The following is a 16,348-nucleotide window of genomic DNA, read 5'->3' as shown; positions in this document are numbered from 1 at the left end:
AGTCCCAGAACTTGGCTCCATGATGCAGCAGTAGAGGCTTTAGAGCAACACAAGGGAGTTTGTTTTGCACATCAGGACTCATTCCAACCTCAAATTGCTAGGGGTAGGTATAAATATCAAGTTTACTGTTTCTTCTAGAAGATTTTAGTATTAATTATCAACAATGCTAACAAGAATATAATTTTTCCTCTAAAAGGAAGTTAAAAGCAATTCAGCAATACAGAGATGCCACGTATGAGCTCCTAGGTGTAACTAGAGGTACAGATGTGTACTGTTGAACTTGGGAAAAAAACTCATCACATTCTCTATATCTTCTATTTAAATAATTTTAGACAAGTAATTAGAGATCCTTTTGGGATTTTATCTCCTACTGGTCTCACAAATTAATTGCCAATGCTGGAATTTTATCTGTGCAGTACAGTGAGTTCCCCTTCCAAAACTATGCTTGCCATGATAGTTGAGCTGAGTCTGTAGACAACTTGAATATCGATTACATATAGCTATGGGGTTTTTTAAAATTACTGCTTTAAAGTGTAAGAATTTGAGGTGGTCATGCACATGATTTTACAATGTCATCTGAGATCTGGTCACTAGGTTGGGTCTTTAACACAACCACATGAAAATATTGAAAACATTTGAAAACCTAACAAAAAATTCATTTCCATACATAGCAGGACTCTGGTTACCTTTACAGTTCGCAGCTTTATGAACTAAAGCAAATGGACATCGTTTTCCTTCCAAGCAAAGCAGCCAGAGCCACTGTAAAGATGAGAACATGAGATGCAATGCTGCCCATTCAGTATTACCAAAGCACTGCACTGAGGTTTTTGGCTGATTCCTACTTGTATCAAGACCTGCAGGTTTCAGACCATCTTTCACCCATGAGACATTAAAGCATCCCACAAAATCCTAACATAATGCTTGCCACAGAATTATGAGACTACTGCAATATATTTATACGTAATTCTCCATACAACAGGAAACACAGAACTTACATTAACACTACGTATTGTTCAGCTCCAATATTTGAATTTTACTGTCCACACAATATATTTGAATTCTGACTACTCACTCATGTTCAGTAATATTTCATAGATTCATAGAATGGTTTGTGTTGGAAGGCACCTTTACAGGCCATCTCATTCCACCCCTGCCATGGGCAGGGACACTATCCCAGGTTGCTCCAAGCCCCATCCAACCTGGCCTGGAACACTTCCCACAGATGGGTTAGCCACAACTTCTCTGAGCAACTTTGTAGTTTTCTAGGCACATTAAGTGTTTATTCACTCGCACTGCTTGGGGAATTGTTTTGGGGAAGTTTTGGTGGTGCTATCAAGGCTGAAAAAAAACCCCAAGAAATGAGAAATTATCTTTCTACAAAGACAAAATGCAGTTATGCAAATACTTCATTCATACTAGGACATCATTCACTAGTTTTCACATAAAGAGGTACAAAACTGTAAGAATTTTGGTTTTACCAATTAAATTGGTAAGATTTTGCTAAGCAAAACTAATGATGCAGAAATATCTGGCAATAACAATTTATGCCAGTAAAAGGGATCTTTAGGGAAAAAAAATCTTTACAATCCTCAGACTTTAGTAGTTTTTGCCATTTTAAATCAGAGAAGAGCATTGAAATAATCTTTGTTTTTAAAGCATGTTAATGAGTCAAAATATTCCAGCTATAACTTAATGCCTAGCAATCTTCAAACACTATCAAACCACTGTTAAGAATTCACCTTCTCTGATACACAAGTTAGCCACAACCAAGCAGCCTGGGAGATTTCAGAATGGAATAAACGCATCCTTCATGAGCATTTAAAAAAGTTTCCTACTGTTTTTAAGTTAATGAGTTACACAGGAAAGACTGTTTCTGCTCATTTTACTTTACACTGGTAATTTTCCTCCCCTTTTCTACTGTCTTTTCAGCAACCACTCCTTCCATTTCTTTCTCCAGCTCCCTTTACCCACCCGTTTTACTTTCACATGCTGACACTGTTCAGACTCAAAAACCTCCCCCTGCCAAAAAAAACCCCAAACCACAAAAAACACAGTTTTGTGAAAAGTAGCAGACAGGCAAGCTGCTTTTGTGAAAAATACAAAGATGAGCTCTTTTAGAGAACCTTGGTTGACCATGTAGGGGTCTATCTTTGCAGCTTGGGGGCCAGTACCACCTCTCACGGCTTTCCAGATAATCCTGTCTTTCCTCTACCCACTACTTTTTAGACACTACCAAGTTTGACGGCTACTGTCACGGATCATGATACAACCCTCTAACCTATCTTTGCAGCAGCACAGCACACTAGCTATTCACCAGGTACCAAAACATCTTCCTATAAAGCTCAGCACGTTAGGACAGAAGCGCTTCTGGATGGCAGTAAGAAATGCAACAGAGTTATGAAGTGCTCCCCACAACGCAAAAAAATAAAAAAACCCCAACATCTTAAGGTCTTTAGGCAGCTCTCAACATAAATTATCTGACTTGCCCACTGTTTACTCAGCTGGGTGAACAAATACAGCATCTCTTTTGGTTCTCCTGCTCTGTTCTAGTGCCTTCCCCTTCCACAGTAAGAACCTGAATCAAGCAGCAGTGCAGTGACATCAGCATGGTCCTTCTGGGATCCACTGAAGCCTTGCACATAGCAGAAGTGATTAATCTTGATAGATTTACTGCAGGCAGAGAAGGCCCCTCACAGGGAAGGCAAGCAGCTGAAAAAACGAGTGACGATGCTGTGTTTTCTGCTCCAGTTCCTTTTCCACAACATTTTCGTGGGAGTCAGTCATCAATAAAAGCCTAATTCTGAAGAGCACAATCTGCTTCCTTCATATCCCACCTACGGGACAGTTGTTCTCCTCACAACTGAAGAAGAGATTTTTCAAAACCTTCATGGTGAGACAGAGTATTTCAAGCAGAAGAACTTGGATGTGAGTGAGCCCAGATGTCGTGGTGCTTCCCCCAAACTGCTCAACAAGGGATGCTATTGTCTTTGACAGCTCACCCTACACAGTTTGTCACATTTTAATAAAGTGCTCTGAAAGGATGACAGAAAAGTGAAAACCTAAATTCTATAAATGAGACTAAGATGTACTGATCTTGTTTCTCAGTGTCATCTCAGAAAACTAACACATTTTCATACACTCTTTATAATAATATCTAATCTCTAACCTCCAGGTTACTGGTGATCCATTCTGCTGATCTTTAATCACCAAATCTACTAATTTTGATAAGGAGATGCTAAATTACTAATCTCAAAACACCTTATTTCAAGTGAACTACTAGTCATCTTCACAAGTCACCTTCAAAGCCTTGTCCTGAACTGGAACTACTGACTCATAGGAGGAAAAAAACAACCTTGCTCAAATTTCTTTTCTCTAAAGTTATAAGAGATCAAAAATATTTTACACAAAAATGCCATTCCAGCCTTTCACCTCACAACAGGAACTTCTGATACAGAGTGCTCTAAAAAATATTAAAATGTTACCTGATGGCCCCAAACTCCAATAAGCAAATACAGGCTTGCAGCAAAATAAACCCCAAAATTATCATATTTCCACCCAACATGTATTGGCCTTTCCATGAGCACGTACCCAATAGTGACACAACTAATCTGTATGAAGCTTTTGGTCCTCTATTCCCTCAGTCACCATGTTTTATCAGGGCAGGGCAGCAGGCACGTGTCAAACCTCTTGAGGAAGCTTTTGCTGAATCCTGCGTGTGAATCTCACAAATGCCTTTCTATTAAGAACTTCAGAGAGCTCCTACTTGACTTTTACAGGTAAACAAGCATTTATAGCATTTAAGGATTTTTTTGCCCAATTTACAAACAAAGCAATTTATGCAACAAAACATATCTCTAGTACATTAATACAAAATCCCATGAGATCAATTAAGGAGTCCTCAATTTTGTTCATTTTAGTGCTGGCAGTTAAACTCCCAAATCTCCCTGAAGGCTCAAAAACCTCTACATATATAAAATTTATTAAGACTTAAAATTTAAAGCTACAAAAACTATAAAGATCACTTTTCTGTTGAAATTCCTACACAATATGTTATAAAATAAGTACTGCACCAAGCCTACCAATCTGAGAGCAGAATGTCAGCATCAGTGTTACAACAACATTCTATCACAGAGGGGAGGAAAGGTGGTGTGGGGACAATTATAAAAAAATTTAATTATTAAAAAAGTTACCGCCATCCTTACTCTTACATTCCAATACCCCAAGAAAAGGTCAGCACTTAAACACAGCTACTGTGTTTTGGAGTACATGCAGAAATAAATTCTTTAATCCAATTAGTAAACACTGTCAGAAAGGAAGAAGGCTGGGTCAAGCACACCTTGTAATTTCTGTGTAAAAGGCTCTACACCTGTTACAAAACTATTACAGGTAAATAACACATTTTTCAAAAGTTTCAAGAAGTGAAAATTCAAATACTATCTCCACTCTTTGCAGTGGGCAGGTATTTCTGTAAAGGTTTTGTTTGCTCTCACCAGTGAGATTCCTGCTGCCAGCCAGGACAGGTGTGCTGGAACTATAAAATGAGAACAACAAACTGAACTTTAAACAAGAATATCAAAGGGATATGGAGCTCAAAAAAAAAGCAAATCAAGAATATGCACAACCCATACTGAGACCTGACTTTACAGCTTAAGAATATACTGCTCATCAGAATCAATGTTGCTGGTTTGACCTTACGTTCTTATCAGGATCAGAAAGAGAGTTTTATTACCACAAATACAGCAATGGTTTTCAAAACCAGTTTTACACCAACTCCCTGATAATCTGTGAAGGATTATAGTGTTGGAAATCTTGTTCATTATGAGAATGTTTTGAGGACTCTGCCCCTTCCCTCTTTTTTAAAAAAAAAACCCTCACTATACCTATCTAAAAATAAATCAAAAGTAATTCACTCTTTCTACCATAATTAAAAGGGACAGCTGGGTTGAATATGACACAAGCCAGAATAAACCTAGCATGATCTAATAAATCAAGTAGCTTCTATATGAAAGGAATGTTAAGATTACTGTTACACACAAATATTTCCTCCATCTTTCACTATCAGACGTAAGTAAAACCTGCCTAATGGCCAAAGCAATGTTTCAAAAAGATAACCACCTTTTAAGCTTCAGACAGATGCTCAGATGTTCATCAAAAGGCCTGCATTTGTTTCAATATTGGTATATTTTAATATATTTCAAAGCTTACACAACTATTTTGGTATCTGTACTCTTCCACAATTTGGGCATTAACCATATTTTTGCAACAGGATTATTTGTCTCTGCTTTTAAAGTTTCTCACAGCTGAAGATCTATCTACAGCATTAAAAAGCATGTTATGCAGAAAGACAAATCTGTTTTGTATGTGTAATAATTTTACATTATATTACACATCAAGATTTGTATCACCTATCTTCAGGATCCACTGCAAATTAAATGGTACTTGCCAGGGTGTGGGATTACTTCAAGGTGCAATAGACTTTCCACTCTAGAGAATACACTTTAAAAAATACTGTTAAAGTCATTAATCATCTACTTTGACATCAGTTCATCAGACACCAAACAGCATTTCTTCCATTTAGTGACTTTTGTCAGTCATCAGCATGTTAATAACATCTTAACATCTTAAAAACACAGCATGTTAGAAACTGCCAGAGGGCAGGTTTGGATTAGATATTGGGATGGAATTCCTGGCTGTGAGGGTGCTGAGGCACAGGTTTCCCAGAGCAGCTGTGGCTGCCCCATCCCTGGAAGTGTCCAAGGCCAGACTGGATGGGGCTTGGAGCAACCTGGGACAGTGGAAGGTGTCAGTGGAAGGCCCATAGCAGGGGGTGGAACTGGATGATCCTTAAGGTCCTTCCCCACCCAAACCAGTCTGGGATTCTATGACCTCAGAATTTTCCTACTAATCTGATAAAATCACTGGAAGGAAGCACCAGAGCCATCTGAGTATAGCAATAATTTGCTATAAATATTTTTTTTTAGAGATTTAGCGGGAAATATGAGGGATTAGAAGCTCTGCTAGTAAAACATCAGCACAGGACTGGAAGAGGAGGAGTTGAGGGATGCTTCAGCCAGGTGAGAGTGCTGAGCTGGGTCCATCATTCCCTGGGCTGTCCATGGGCCTCTGCTGATGCAGCAGCAATGGAAAAAGAAAACAGCCCCTGGAAAGGACAGCACGAGGCCTTCCCAAGCTCCTGACAATCTAAGGAGCAATGGCAATGTTTTAGTCACCCCAGCTGGAGCACCTTGAACGTTTTTCAGTTGGGAATTGACACAACGTGGGATTACACAACTCTGCGTTGGGACACTGGACCCAACCACCCGGGAGCCTCTTTCCGCTCTCCTGCACTCCAAAAGTGAGCCCTGATGGAAATATCAGCAGCTTACTTACTTCTGCAAATACCTACAATGATTAGAACTGCAGCCCAGCACGTTATCCCTCAGCACAGGAGAAGGAAAAAATCAGATTATGGCCCCACGAACTCCCTACGCCCAGCACAAGAGATTAAAAAGAATAAATAAATAAACAAATAGTGCTTGGCACGAAGGCATATGAGGTAATACAAAACCTGGCAACTAAGGTGAGATACCAATTCAATTTTAAACTAAAATATGCCTCACTTTTGATAAATATTATCACTCATAAGTATGAAAACCATGTGGTAGAAGTGAGGAGGCAGTGAGCCCCAGAAGATCTGAGATGCTGCAGAGCACTAGAAAAGCCTCTGGTTCTCAAGAACAGGATGGAAAATAAGTCAATTTATCATCTAATCATGAAAAATAAGTATCATTACGAGCACAAAAGAAAAAGATGGGTATGAACCTCTGGCTTTCCAGTCCTGGGCGCATTTAAAGGGACACAGGGACATCCCAAGGGCCCTGAGGGATCACAGGATCCCTGTCAGGGAGCACTCAAGGTCTGGATAAAGAGACACAGGCACATTCTGGGAACCCTGGCAGGGATCCTCTTATACCTAAGGGACACAAGGACATCCAGGGGACCCAGCGAGGGATCGATTCCCGGATCCCTAAGGAACACAGGTACAACCCGGCAACCCTGTGAAGAATCCCTGGAGATGCCCCAGCCCGGGCAGGGACACGGCGGGTGCCGGTGCCTCGGCAACTCTCCGCAGCGCCGGTGTCGAATTACGCAAGGTATCCCTTCATCTATCGCGACACAGGCCCGCGCCACGAGGGACGGTGACGTCGGGGCAACCGGGGGATCTCGGGGGCCCCCTTCGGAGCCGGCGCCCGCCGGGTCCACCCATCGCCCATGCCCCTCGAAGGCACCGCCGAGGCCGCGCTTACCATCCGTGCCCTGGGCCCGAGGTCGGTGGCGGAGTCGGTGGCGGGGTACCTCGGCCGGTGCCGCTCCCGGTCCCCTCACGGCCCCTCACGGTCCCCGCCCGCCTCCACGTCGCCGGCGCGGCTCCGCTGCGCGTGCGCGAAGCCCGCGCGGGGCGGCGCGCGGGCACGACGGGAGTTGTAGTCCATGATGGGCGGGGCGGCCATAACACCTCCCGTGCCCTGGGCTGATCCCCAGCGTGGGCAGCAGGGCAGGGGGATTCTGCCCCTCTGCCCCGCTCAGGTGAGGCCCCACCTGCAGAGCTGCCCCAGCCCTGGGGAACAACAGCACAAGGACCTGGAGCTGCTGCAGCCAGTCCAGAGGAGGCCACCGAGATGCTCCAGGGCTGGAGCCCCTCTGCTCTGCAGCCAGCCTGGGACAGCTGGGGGTGTTCAGCTGCACAAGAGAAGGCTCCAGGGAGAGCTCAGAGCCCCTGGCAGGGCCTAAAGGGGCTCCAGGAGAGCTGCAGAGGGACTGGGGACAAGGCCTGGAGGGACAGGACCCAGGGAATGGCTTCCCAGTGCCAGAGGGCAGGGCTGGATGGGATATTGGGAAGGAATTGCTGTCTGTGAGGGTGGGCAGGCCCTGGCCCAGGGTGCCCAGAGCAGCTGTGGCTGCCCCTGGATCCCTGGCAGTGTCCAAGGCCAGGCTGGATGGGACTTGGAGCAGCCTGGGACAGTGGAAAGTGTGGGATGCACTTTAAGCTCCCTTCCAACCCAAACTATTCTGGGATTCATTCTGATTCTCTATTCTGCATCCCACATTTTAAGTGGGACATGAGTTAAGCCCACAAAATGGGATCAACAGTGAATACCTGGGGGTGGGAAGATTTACCAGGCCCCATCCTGCCCTCATGCTGCTTTAAATCATTGCTTGTCCAAGGGTAACCTTCATCTCTAAAGCCGGGTTTGTGCCATCAACAGCAGGTTCCAAAGTACCCGTTGTGTCATTAAAAGCGAAACCCTTCCCAGTGTAGTCCTGAGTTTATTTCCATGCTCCATGTGGTGTTTGACAGCAAATCCCCAGCCGGGCTCTTACACATCACTGTCCCTGGGCTGTGCGTGGCAACAGCACGTCTGCAAACAGTGCATGTGGGGTGTGACCCCGTGTAAACATTGCCACGGTACAGCAACAGTCCTGGCATGGGGCTTGTCCTGGTGTTCACACAGCGTTTGATGGGAATGGCTGTGGCTGCAGAGGCGGTGTGTGGTCAACAGCACGGCTATAAAACACCGTGTGCCAAAAAAAAAGGAGCTGTAGAGCAATCCCCACGCCAAAAACAAGCATTACTACGTCTGTGTGTATGAACACATCTCTTCATAACATGTCAATTTATGTTTCACTGTCATCCCAAAGCCAGGCTGGACGGGGCTTTGGGATGACAGTGAAACATAAACAGGCTGGACCTGGGATAGTGGACAGTGTCCCTGCCCATGGCAGAGTGTGTGATGCGATGAGATTTAAGGCCCCGTCCAACCCAAACCATTCCATGATTCTAAAACAACAGCGAAAGATACAGCACTATCATCTAAAAGCATTTCTAACGCAAGAGAATCACCATGGCAAACATTGCCTTCTAGGCCTTTTCAATTAAATTACTGCAGCCAGGTTCACTGAAAACAGGAATAATGGCAGTCTGTTACAACCAAAATATGATTTGGTGCAGCGAGCGTGCTCTAACAAGCAGGAAACTGCACAAGGAAGATAATCCCTTCTTCCATGTCTTAGGCAGTTTAATGAAATGGAATTACTTCTCACTGAAGGAGATTCAGTTAACCTAAGTGTAAATTAAATTTCTCTTCATTTCCTTTACCTGCAACCTCTGGAGCCACTGTTCTTTCAGCAACAATGTTCTGCATTGTACAGAAATGATGAAGGAATGACTCCGAGGTCTGAACCCCGGCAGCACGTCCAACATCTCCCAGAATTCAGCTGGGACATGACTGCTACATCTGGGTAATAACAGCATATTGTGTTAACTGTCATTAGATCAGAATTTAACTTTATTGTCAGTTTAGACATTCTTAGCAGCTGATCATGTGCAATTTAATACGCTAGAATTTCCTTTCCTTTCAGCATCAGGCCCATCAAAATAATTAGAAACATAAAATTAATTAATTTTTATTTAAAAATTTTTGGCATATACTTGCATTTGTTTAAATGGTGTCTTCAATTAACTTCTTGGCATCCAGCTACCTGTGCAAACCAACACACAGAAGGTACCACATCCCATTTAGACCTTCCCATTATGAAAAAATACTTGAAATTAGTTTATTTGAATGATGGCTTTTCAAATGTTGATTTACTGATCTTTCCTCAATAGTATTTAAATAAAGCCAGACAGGTTTAATGCTGAAGAACTTAGGACTAGATTTGCAGTACTGTGGTCCCCCAAAGATGCCAACTCTGAAATTTTCTGTCTTCAGTGTAAACGAAGCTGCTACTTGGTCTAGGAAATTCTGGTAGATGTCCATGTGCCACCATCAGGTGCCTAAACCTTTTGTGAATCTTGTTTTTAGCGAGTAACGAGCACAGGGGAATTTTCTCAGTGAAATTCAACTCACTTGATAGATATTATTCTCTCACATGAGGATTTCCTTAATTTCTGGCTGCTTATTTTTCTTAAAGAAGGCTTTGTGCACTCCTTTGCATCCCAGCAGATGATCTCCTGTGTGGATACAAAAATGCTGTTAGCAAGGAATTTTCCTGCTGGTTTCTAAGCCATGGGATACTTTTCTCTCTCACACAAGATATTAGCAGAGTTTATAAACCATGAACACCTGCGATCTTCCCGAGCTTTGTTTATAGTACAGTAGGAAAATATTTTGACAATGGATGTTTTAGGATTTTAGCCAATCACCCCTAAGGGGTGGCTGGTCCTTTGTCCAACTAGACTATGAAGAAAAAAGTCTATGAAAGAGTTTGTAAAATAATTAAATAAATCAATCTTGCTGCACAATTCCTGCCTGCTGGATTTCTCTCCTCCTCCCTACAGCTGCGGGATATGGTAATATTACTGCACTAATATTCCTGCACTCCTGCCCAGGCTTGGGCCTTTGCTTTCACCTGATTTTTATTTAACTATTCACAACACAACAGGACTATTGACCTATTATTGAAAAAGAATAGGGGCAGAGGAGTTACAACACAAATCTCCTGACAGGACTTCCAGTGAAGTGCCTCACACAGAAAGTTTTGTGATGTGGATTGCTCACTTTACGGTTCAACTGCAGCTAATAAAAGCAGTGGAACACCATTCCAGAGAGCATAAATGTGTCATCTTACTTGCATTATCTGCCTGTTTTCATAATTTTCTCAGAAGGCCTGGTGCTTAAATACAGTGCTGGCACATAGCTGGAAGCCTGGTGCAGCCTGCAGTCTAATTTACTATACACTTTATTTTTTATGTTACTGTTCGATGCACTTCCTTCTGTATTAATATCTTAAATAACTAAAAAAATTTAATTATGCAGACTTCATAAATTGACTGGGTACATTTACAGATTAAAGGAGGCCCAGTAAAGTTCTTGCTCTACTCTTTGTTGTGTACACAGCTGTTTAGAGGCGGATATGCTCTAAAACTATGGCCTGTTTATGAGATGCCCAACATATTAAAACAGCATGGAAGGGACAATCTCTTCAGTAATGCTCAGGATGTCAGAACACATATTCTTGTTTAGCTGCAAAGTTGCAGCTTGGACTGGGCATGCCTGAGGCATCTCCAATCCTGTGTCTGGGCCCCTCAGGACAAAAAGGACATGGAGCAGCTGGAGTGTGTCCAGGGCAGGGAACGGAGCTGGGAAGGGGCTGGAGCCCCAGGAGCAGCTGAGGGAGCTGGGAAAGGGGCTGAGGCTGGAGCAAAGGAGGCTCAGGGGGGACCTTGTGGCTCTGCACAAGTCCCTGACAGGAGGGGGCAGCCGGGGGGGTCGGGCTCTGCTGGCAGGGAACAGGGACAGGAGGAGAGGGAACGGCCTCAGGCTGGGCCAGGGGAGGCTCAGGTAGGTCACCAGCAGGAATTTCCCCATGGAAAGGGTGGTCAGGCCTTGGCAGGGGCTGCCCAGGGAGGTGTTGGAGTCCCCATCCCTGGAGGTGTCCAAGGAATGCCTGGACGTGGCACTCAGTGCTCTGGGCTGGTGACAAGGTGGGGATCAGGCACGGCTGGGACTCGATGGTCTTTTCCAACCTGAATGACCCTGGGATTCCCTGATCTAGGAGAAAGCTGTGTTACTCTGATCCGATGGGGGGGTCATGTTCCAAAGATGAGAAAAGAGCTGGTTAAAGAGCAATTCCAAATTCAGGTCCGAACAGACTCACTCATTAAGGGGAGCAAACAGCATTAATCAGGAGCTCACACAGAGGGGTCTGGGACTGAGCTCATTGCAAAGGCATGGCTGTGGCTACAGGGGCACATCTGTGAATGCTGCAGATCGATTCACACCACGTCTGACCAAACCAGGCACTGGCAGGAAATGAGGCATCTCACCACAGGCATTGGGTGGGCAAAATTAGATACTGGAGTAATTAATTATCTGGTGAGAGAAATCACGGTTACAAGAATAAGACAGTGACGGTTCAAGGACTGCCTGTATAAAAAGGTGCATTTTTAGGCCTGCCCGAGGGAGGATTTTAGGGAAATTAAATCATAAAGACCAGTCCAAAACTGCTGGAATGGTTTAATTTTGCATCTTTTAAAGAGCTCTCTGGTTTGGCAGACAGGAAAAAGCAGGAATTACCACTTCTATCCCTTACTAAGCACAGGGACACTTAAATCCCTTCACAGCTGGGATGCAAGTCAGCAGCAGAATCCATCTTCCCAGGAGGAGGCAAAGCTTGCCCAGTTCACTTTATCATGCACTCAGTTATTTTGGGACCTCCTTCTGTCTGGGGCCTGTCTCCAGGTTTCCAAAGATTTTGTCACCACTTGAGGTGTTTATAGCTCTGAAGCCTAAGAATTCTGTGTAATAATTGTATGAAGCGACTTATTTTTACGTAAAATCCTGGTTTATTATAATTAAAATTACATAAGCACGTTAAAGAGGTTTTAGTTGTATGTTGGGTTTTTTTTTAAAGCCAGAACAGCACCATTTTAAATCACTAAAACGGAACATAAAGCAGCATTCTCTTGCATCATGCCTCTGCTGCTCATCTTCAGGAAAATAAAAGGCATGATATTTCAAGGAAAATAATTAATGGAAATATCACATCAAGACCTTTTTCTTTCAGTAAGCTAAGTAAAATTTTTATGTAGCATAACTGCTTTAGCTCATCCATAGATTTGACATGGAAAATCTAAACTCTTCATAGATAAACGATGAGCTTTTGTTGTCACAATGCAGTCCACAGTTCTTCACCAAGAACAGATAGAGCCTTTAAGGTGAAAGCCTCAAGTATTGCACTAGCACTTAGTGACATCAAGATGCTAAGATACATTTACCTTCCATAGATAATGTATTCGTATGTTATTTAACCTAAACTCTAATCACACCAAACAGATGGGAGATGAAAAGTAGTTCCAGCAAGAAAAATACAAGAACTTCAGCTCTCAAATATTTTACATCAACAAATGAGCCGGCTGCCATTTTAAAGGCAAAAGAGACTCTCTCCTGCAAGCAGTGAAGTTTTTTATTCAGCTGAAATGTGCAAAGAAAAAAGTCTGAAAGTCAAAGGAATATCAGCAGTTCATACTGGACACGAGGGAATAAAATCCTTAGGAATTAACTCCTTTAAGCTGTTTTCTTGTCATGAGCTGCTGCGGATCTCTTTGCAGTGGTTCCATTTGCAATGCCATTGCTTTCAGACTGCAAATAAAAGAGAGTGTCATTAATGAGATGTCAAACTAGAACTTCACACCTAAAACAAGAACAGCTGGTGACAAAAATGGCTTTTAGAAGCAAGGCCGGTGAAGATCTGTGAAGAAATACGGAGCAAGAACCAAAAGTGGTGGTGTCTGTGTAGTTTTACAATAATTATTGCTTCAGGGGGAAGGGAGGAATGAGGGCAGTGACAACATTTACAAGTCCTTGCATTTTGATAGAAGATAAATAACAAAAGCATGATTTATATGCACTAAGCACCTTCCCCCACTATGCGTGGCAGAGCTAGCTGAAGAGAGGGGGTTGTTTTTAATTTCTGCTTCATACATCTGTTGTGATTTACCAAATATTTGACTTTTTTCTTCTCTGAAAGAACAGCCAGTCTTTAAAAAAAAAAAAAATTAATTAAGCTGTTTCAGGATACGGGTGCAATTCCTGTCCCTCTGAGACCAGAAGCTGCCTTGAAGAAACTATTTCTAGCTGGCTTGGTAGTGGTAACTGCTGTTTCTACAAAAATAACCACCAAATGGTCTGTTCATACACCCAACTATTCACCCTCCTGTGGTGCCTGCCCTGAACTACCACTGGGTGGCCCATCCTGGAGCTTTCCCCGGTTAGCTGGGTGAATTAATCTTACTTTATGGCTTCCAGATCCATCCTCCTGGTCTCTTTTGGTGGCTGAAGGTCCCTGAGGGTCCCCAGCGCTGCCTGCTGGCCCCTGTTTGGCATCTGCTCCTTCCTGCACAGCCTTCTTGGGTAGCATGCGCTTGATGAAGGGCGCGATCACGGGGTAGATGTAGGGCTCCACAAACTTCTTGTAGAGCCAGAGCAGAACAGGGATCACGATGCACGGAATGCACACCATGGCTCCCTCCTGTGCTGGGGCAAAGGTGGTGAGGGGGGAAAAAAACAGCTTAGGGTGGCAGTGTTTGTGTGCTGCAAGCTACAGACAGTATTTAAATAGTAAATAAAAAACATCGTTGATACCCGAACATAGATTATTCTGTAATTATAAATTAGCTGTTGAAGTTTAAAAAATGCTGTGTGTTCCAATGTTATCAAATCTCCAACAAAGGGAACATTCTTGCCATTTTAACAAAAAAACCAAACCAATTTGCTATTAATTCATCAGTCCTACAGATGCAACTAAGAAAAACAAATTCAGGAAGTGAGTGGTTTTGATTAAACCACACAAAAACAGTTTAAGCAGCAAGCTGCAGATATTAGCCCAGTTCTTGCTATATTAAGAGTCCAAAGGCTTTGTTTTGCTTATTCCGTTTTTACTTAAGGAGAAATCAGACAGACAGTAGAAAGGCAATCCATCCAGTGGGTTACCACTGAAGGGCAGGACAATGGGAGAAGGGAAGAGAATTCCAGTCAGGATTTGAGAGAAATAGAATATGGGTTACTTTCTTCCTCCTGGCCTCACTGGATCCCACACCAACCCCATACAATTAACTACTAGAAAAGGAACCATCCCCTCTCTCTGAAACCCCAGAAGTCTTCAAAATTGGCACCTTGGAGTCTATGCTAAAAAAAAAAAAACAGAAAAGCAAAGCAAGGGGGGAGAGAGGTCTAACTGGGAGAGGAAGCAGTTAATTAGAGCCAGACCTGTCCCTGCCAGAGCTGATGAACAAAACATTAGGCACACTCTGCTGCCACACAACTTTGCCCTTCACAGTTCCCCTCTCTAGGCTGCTGACATCTCAATTCTCACACCAAGAAGCAAAACAAAAGCTTTCCAAAATGGAGAATGAAGAGGCAGATGTGCACACTTCACTAGGGACCAGTTTTGTTTTGCTTTTTTTTTTAAGCTATCCTGAAGATTTTTAGCCCTATGGAAAAAAAAATCAATTTCCAGCTGCGTACAGCCAGGTTCTGTTCTGGCTGCTTCAAATACCATTTAAAACTACTCTCTGAAGTCAGAGAGGAATCTTACATTGAGACAACACAAATGAGTTAATCCTTTAAACTTATTTAAAAAAAAAATTTAGGTACTCTCTCCACCAGAACTTCCTAAATATTAAATTTCCAGCAAAATGTTGTGGATTCATCCAGAAGCTGAAGAAAGTGGCTGGAGGGAACACTTCTGGCTGTTGAGTCACTTCAGACTTACGGAATTATTTGGGTTGGAAGGGACCTTCAAGATCATTTCCTTCTACCCCCTGCCATGGGCAGAGACACCTTCCATTATCCCAGGCTGCTCCAAGCCCCTGGCCTTGGACACTGCCAGGGATCCAGGGGCAGCCACAATTCTGGGAATTCCATCCCAGCCCCTCCCCACCCTCCCAGCCAGGAATTCCTTCCCAGTATCCCATCCAGCCCTGCCCTCTGGCACCGGGAAGCCATTCCCTGTGTCCTGTCCCTCCATGCTCTTTTCTAGGGAAACAGCACGTGTTGTGTTGTTTCTGCAGCCGCTTCCTGTGAAGATTCCTGGCCAAAAAAGCATCCCTACCTCTGCCGGATGCACCAGCGATCCCTGGGATCAGGGTGTGACACCGTCCTGATGAATTCCTTCTGCGACTTGGTGATGTTCCGCCACCTGGTTGGCAAGGAAAAAAGCACAAAAGAGGGGAAAAAAGGAGAATGAAAAGGTGGTCAGGCTTTAACCGGCAAGCTATTTTTTTGCACAGGCGGTGTTGCTGGTTTCTGTCAGCCCCCACACGCGGGGCCAGCGCGGAAAACGCTGACGGGCAAACCTCGGCACGGCAGCGCTTTGCTCCCAGCGGCTGGGAAACGCTACATGGGCAAAACCGCCGGGTTTTCCCCCTTTTCCATGAAGGACGAGCCAGACTAGGAGGGACTTATGTCAAGCGTTGCCGTTCCGCTGTCCGAGGGCGGTTGGGGCCGGTACAGCCCGTGCGCCCCCGGTTACCGGCGCTGCCGGGCACACGCGGGCCGTGCGGAGTGGCGGCGGCGGGCGGGGTGAGATAGGATGTGGGCAAGGGATCATTCCCTGCTCCCGGTGCTCCCGGCATTCCCGGCGCTCCCGGAGCTCCGCACCCACCTGCGCCCGCACCGGAACGGACCCGCGCTTCCGGGGCGGTGCTTCCGACCAATGGCAGGCGGCAGCGCGCGTCACGTGGCACGGCGGGCCCCACCCCCAGTGCGGGGCGGAGTCACGGTTATCACGGTTATCCCGGTTATCCCGGTTATCCCGGAGCGGGAAGCGGGGAGCGCAGGGACAGCCC

The 16,348-nt window shown here is 44.4% G+C and overlaps 2 protein-coding genes across 14 annotated transcripts in view; both read right to left on the bottom strand.

Annotated features, from left to right (window-relative positions):
- DYM (dymeclin) overlaps positions 1–7,427 on the bottom strand; it is a 208,775-nt gene extending 201,348 nt beyond the window's left edge. For all 10 annotated transcript variants that reach the window (XM_039566839.1, XM_039566841.1, XM_039566844.1 and 7 more), the window contains exon 1: positions 7,308–7,427. The gene's annotated coding sequence lies outside the window, so the exon portion shown is untranslated. The remainder of the gene's footprint in view (positions 1–7,307) is intronic.
- A 4,896-nt stretch (positions 7,428–12,323) lies between these two features.
- On the bottom strand, positions 12,324–16,247 carry CZH18orf32 (chromosome Z C18orf32 homolog). 4 transcript variants are annotated; one of them, XM_039567465.1, is made up of 4 exons: positions 16,165–16,247; positions 15,613–15,699; positions 13,795–14,031; positions 12,324–13,142 (listed from the first exon to the last, which is right to left on the bottom strand). In XM_039567465.1, exons 3-4 carry the CDS (start codon positions 14,020–14,022, stop codon positions 13,068–13,070), a joined length of 303 nt encoding a protein of 100 aa, XP_039423399.1. In that variant the 5' UTR covers positions 14,023–14,031; positions 15,613–15,699; positions 16,165–16,247; the 3' UTR covers positions 12,324–13,067. The 4 variants fall into 4 exon arrangements, with proteins under 4 accessions (XP_039423399.1, XP_039423398.1, XP_039423400.1 ...); XM_039567464.1 differs by lacking the exon at positions 16,165–16,247 and adding an exon at positions 15,857–16,158; XM_039567466.1 differs by lacking the exon at positions 16,165–16,247 and having other exon boundaries at positions 13,795–14,036; positions 15,613–16,158.
- Between the last annotated feature and the right edge of the window lie 101 nt (positions 16,248–16,348).

The sequence above is a fragment of the Corvus cornix genome, chromosome Z (assembly GCF_000738735.6).
Source record: "Corvus cornix cornix isolate S_Up_H32 chromosome Z, ASM73873v5, whole genome shotgun sequence".
Lineage (NCBI taxonomy): Eukaryota > Metazoa > Chordata > Aves > Passeriformes > Corvidae > Corvus > Corvus cornix.
Note: the sequence above shows the minus strand (reverse complement) of the source record. Positions and strands in the feature narration are given on the sequence as shown.

Coding starts and splice junctions, on each gene's coding strand:
- CZH18orf32 (XM_039567465.1), bottom strand. CDS start 14,022: ATGGTGTGCATTCCGTGCATCGTGATCCCTGTTCTGCTCTGGCTCTAC. Junction 13,143..13,794: donor ATGGATCTGGAAGCCATAAA/GTAAGATTAATT, acceptor TTTTATTTGCAG/TCTGAAAGCAATGGCATTGC.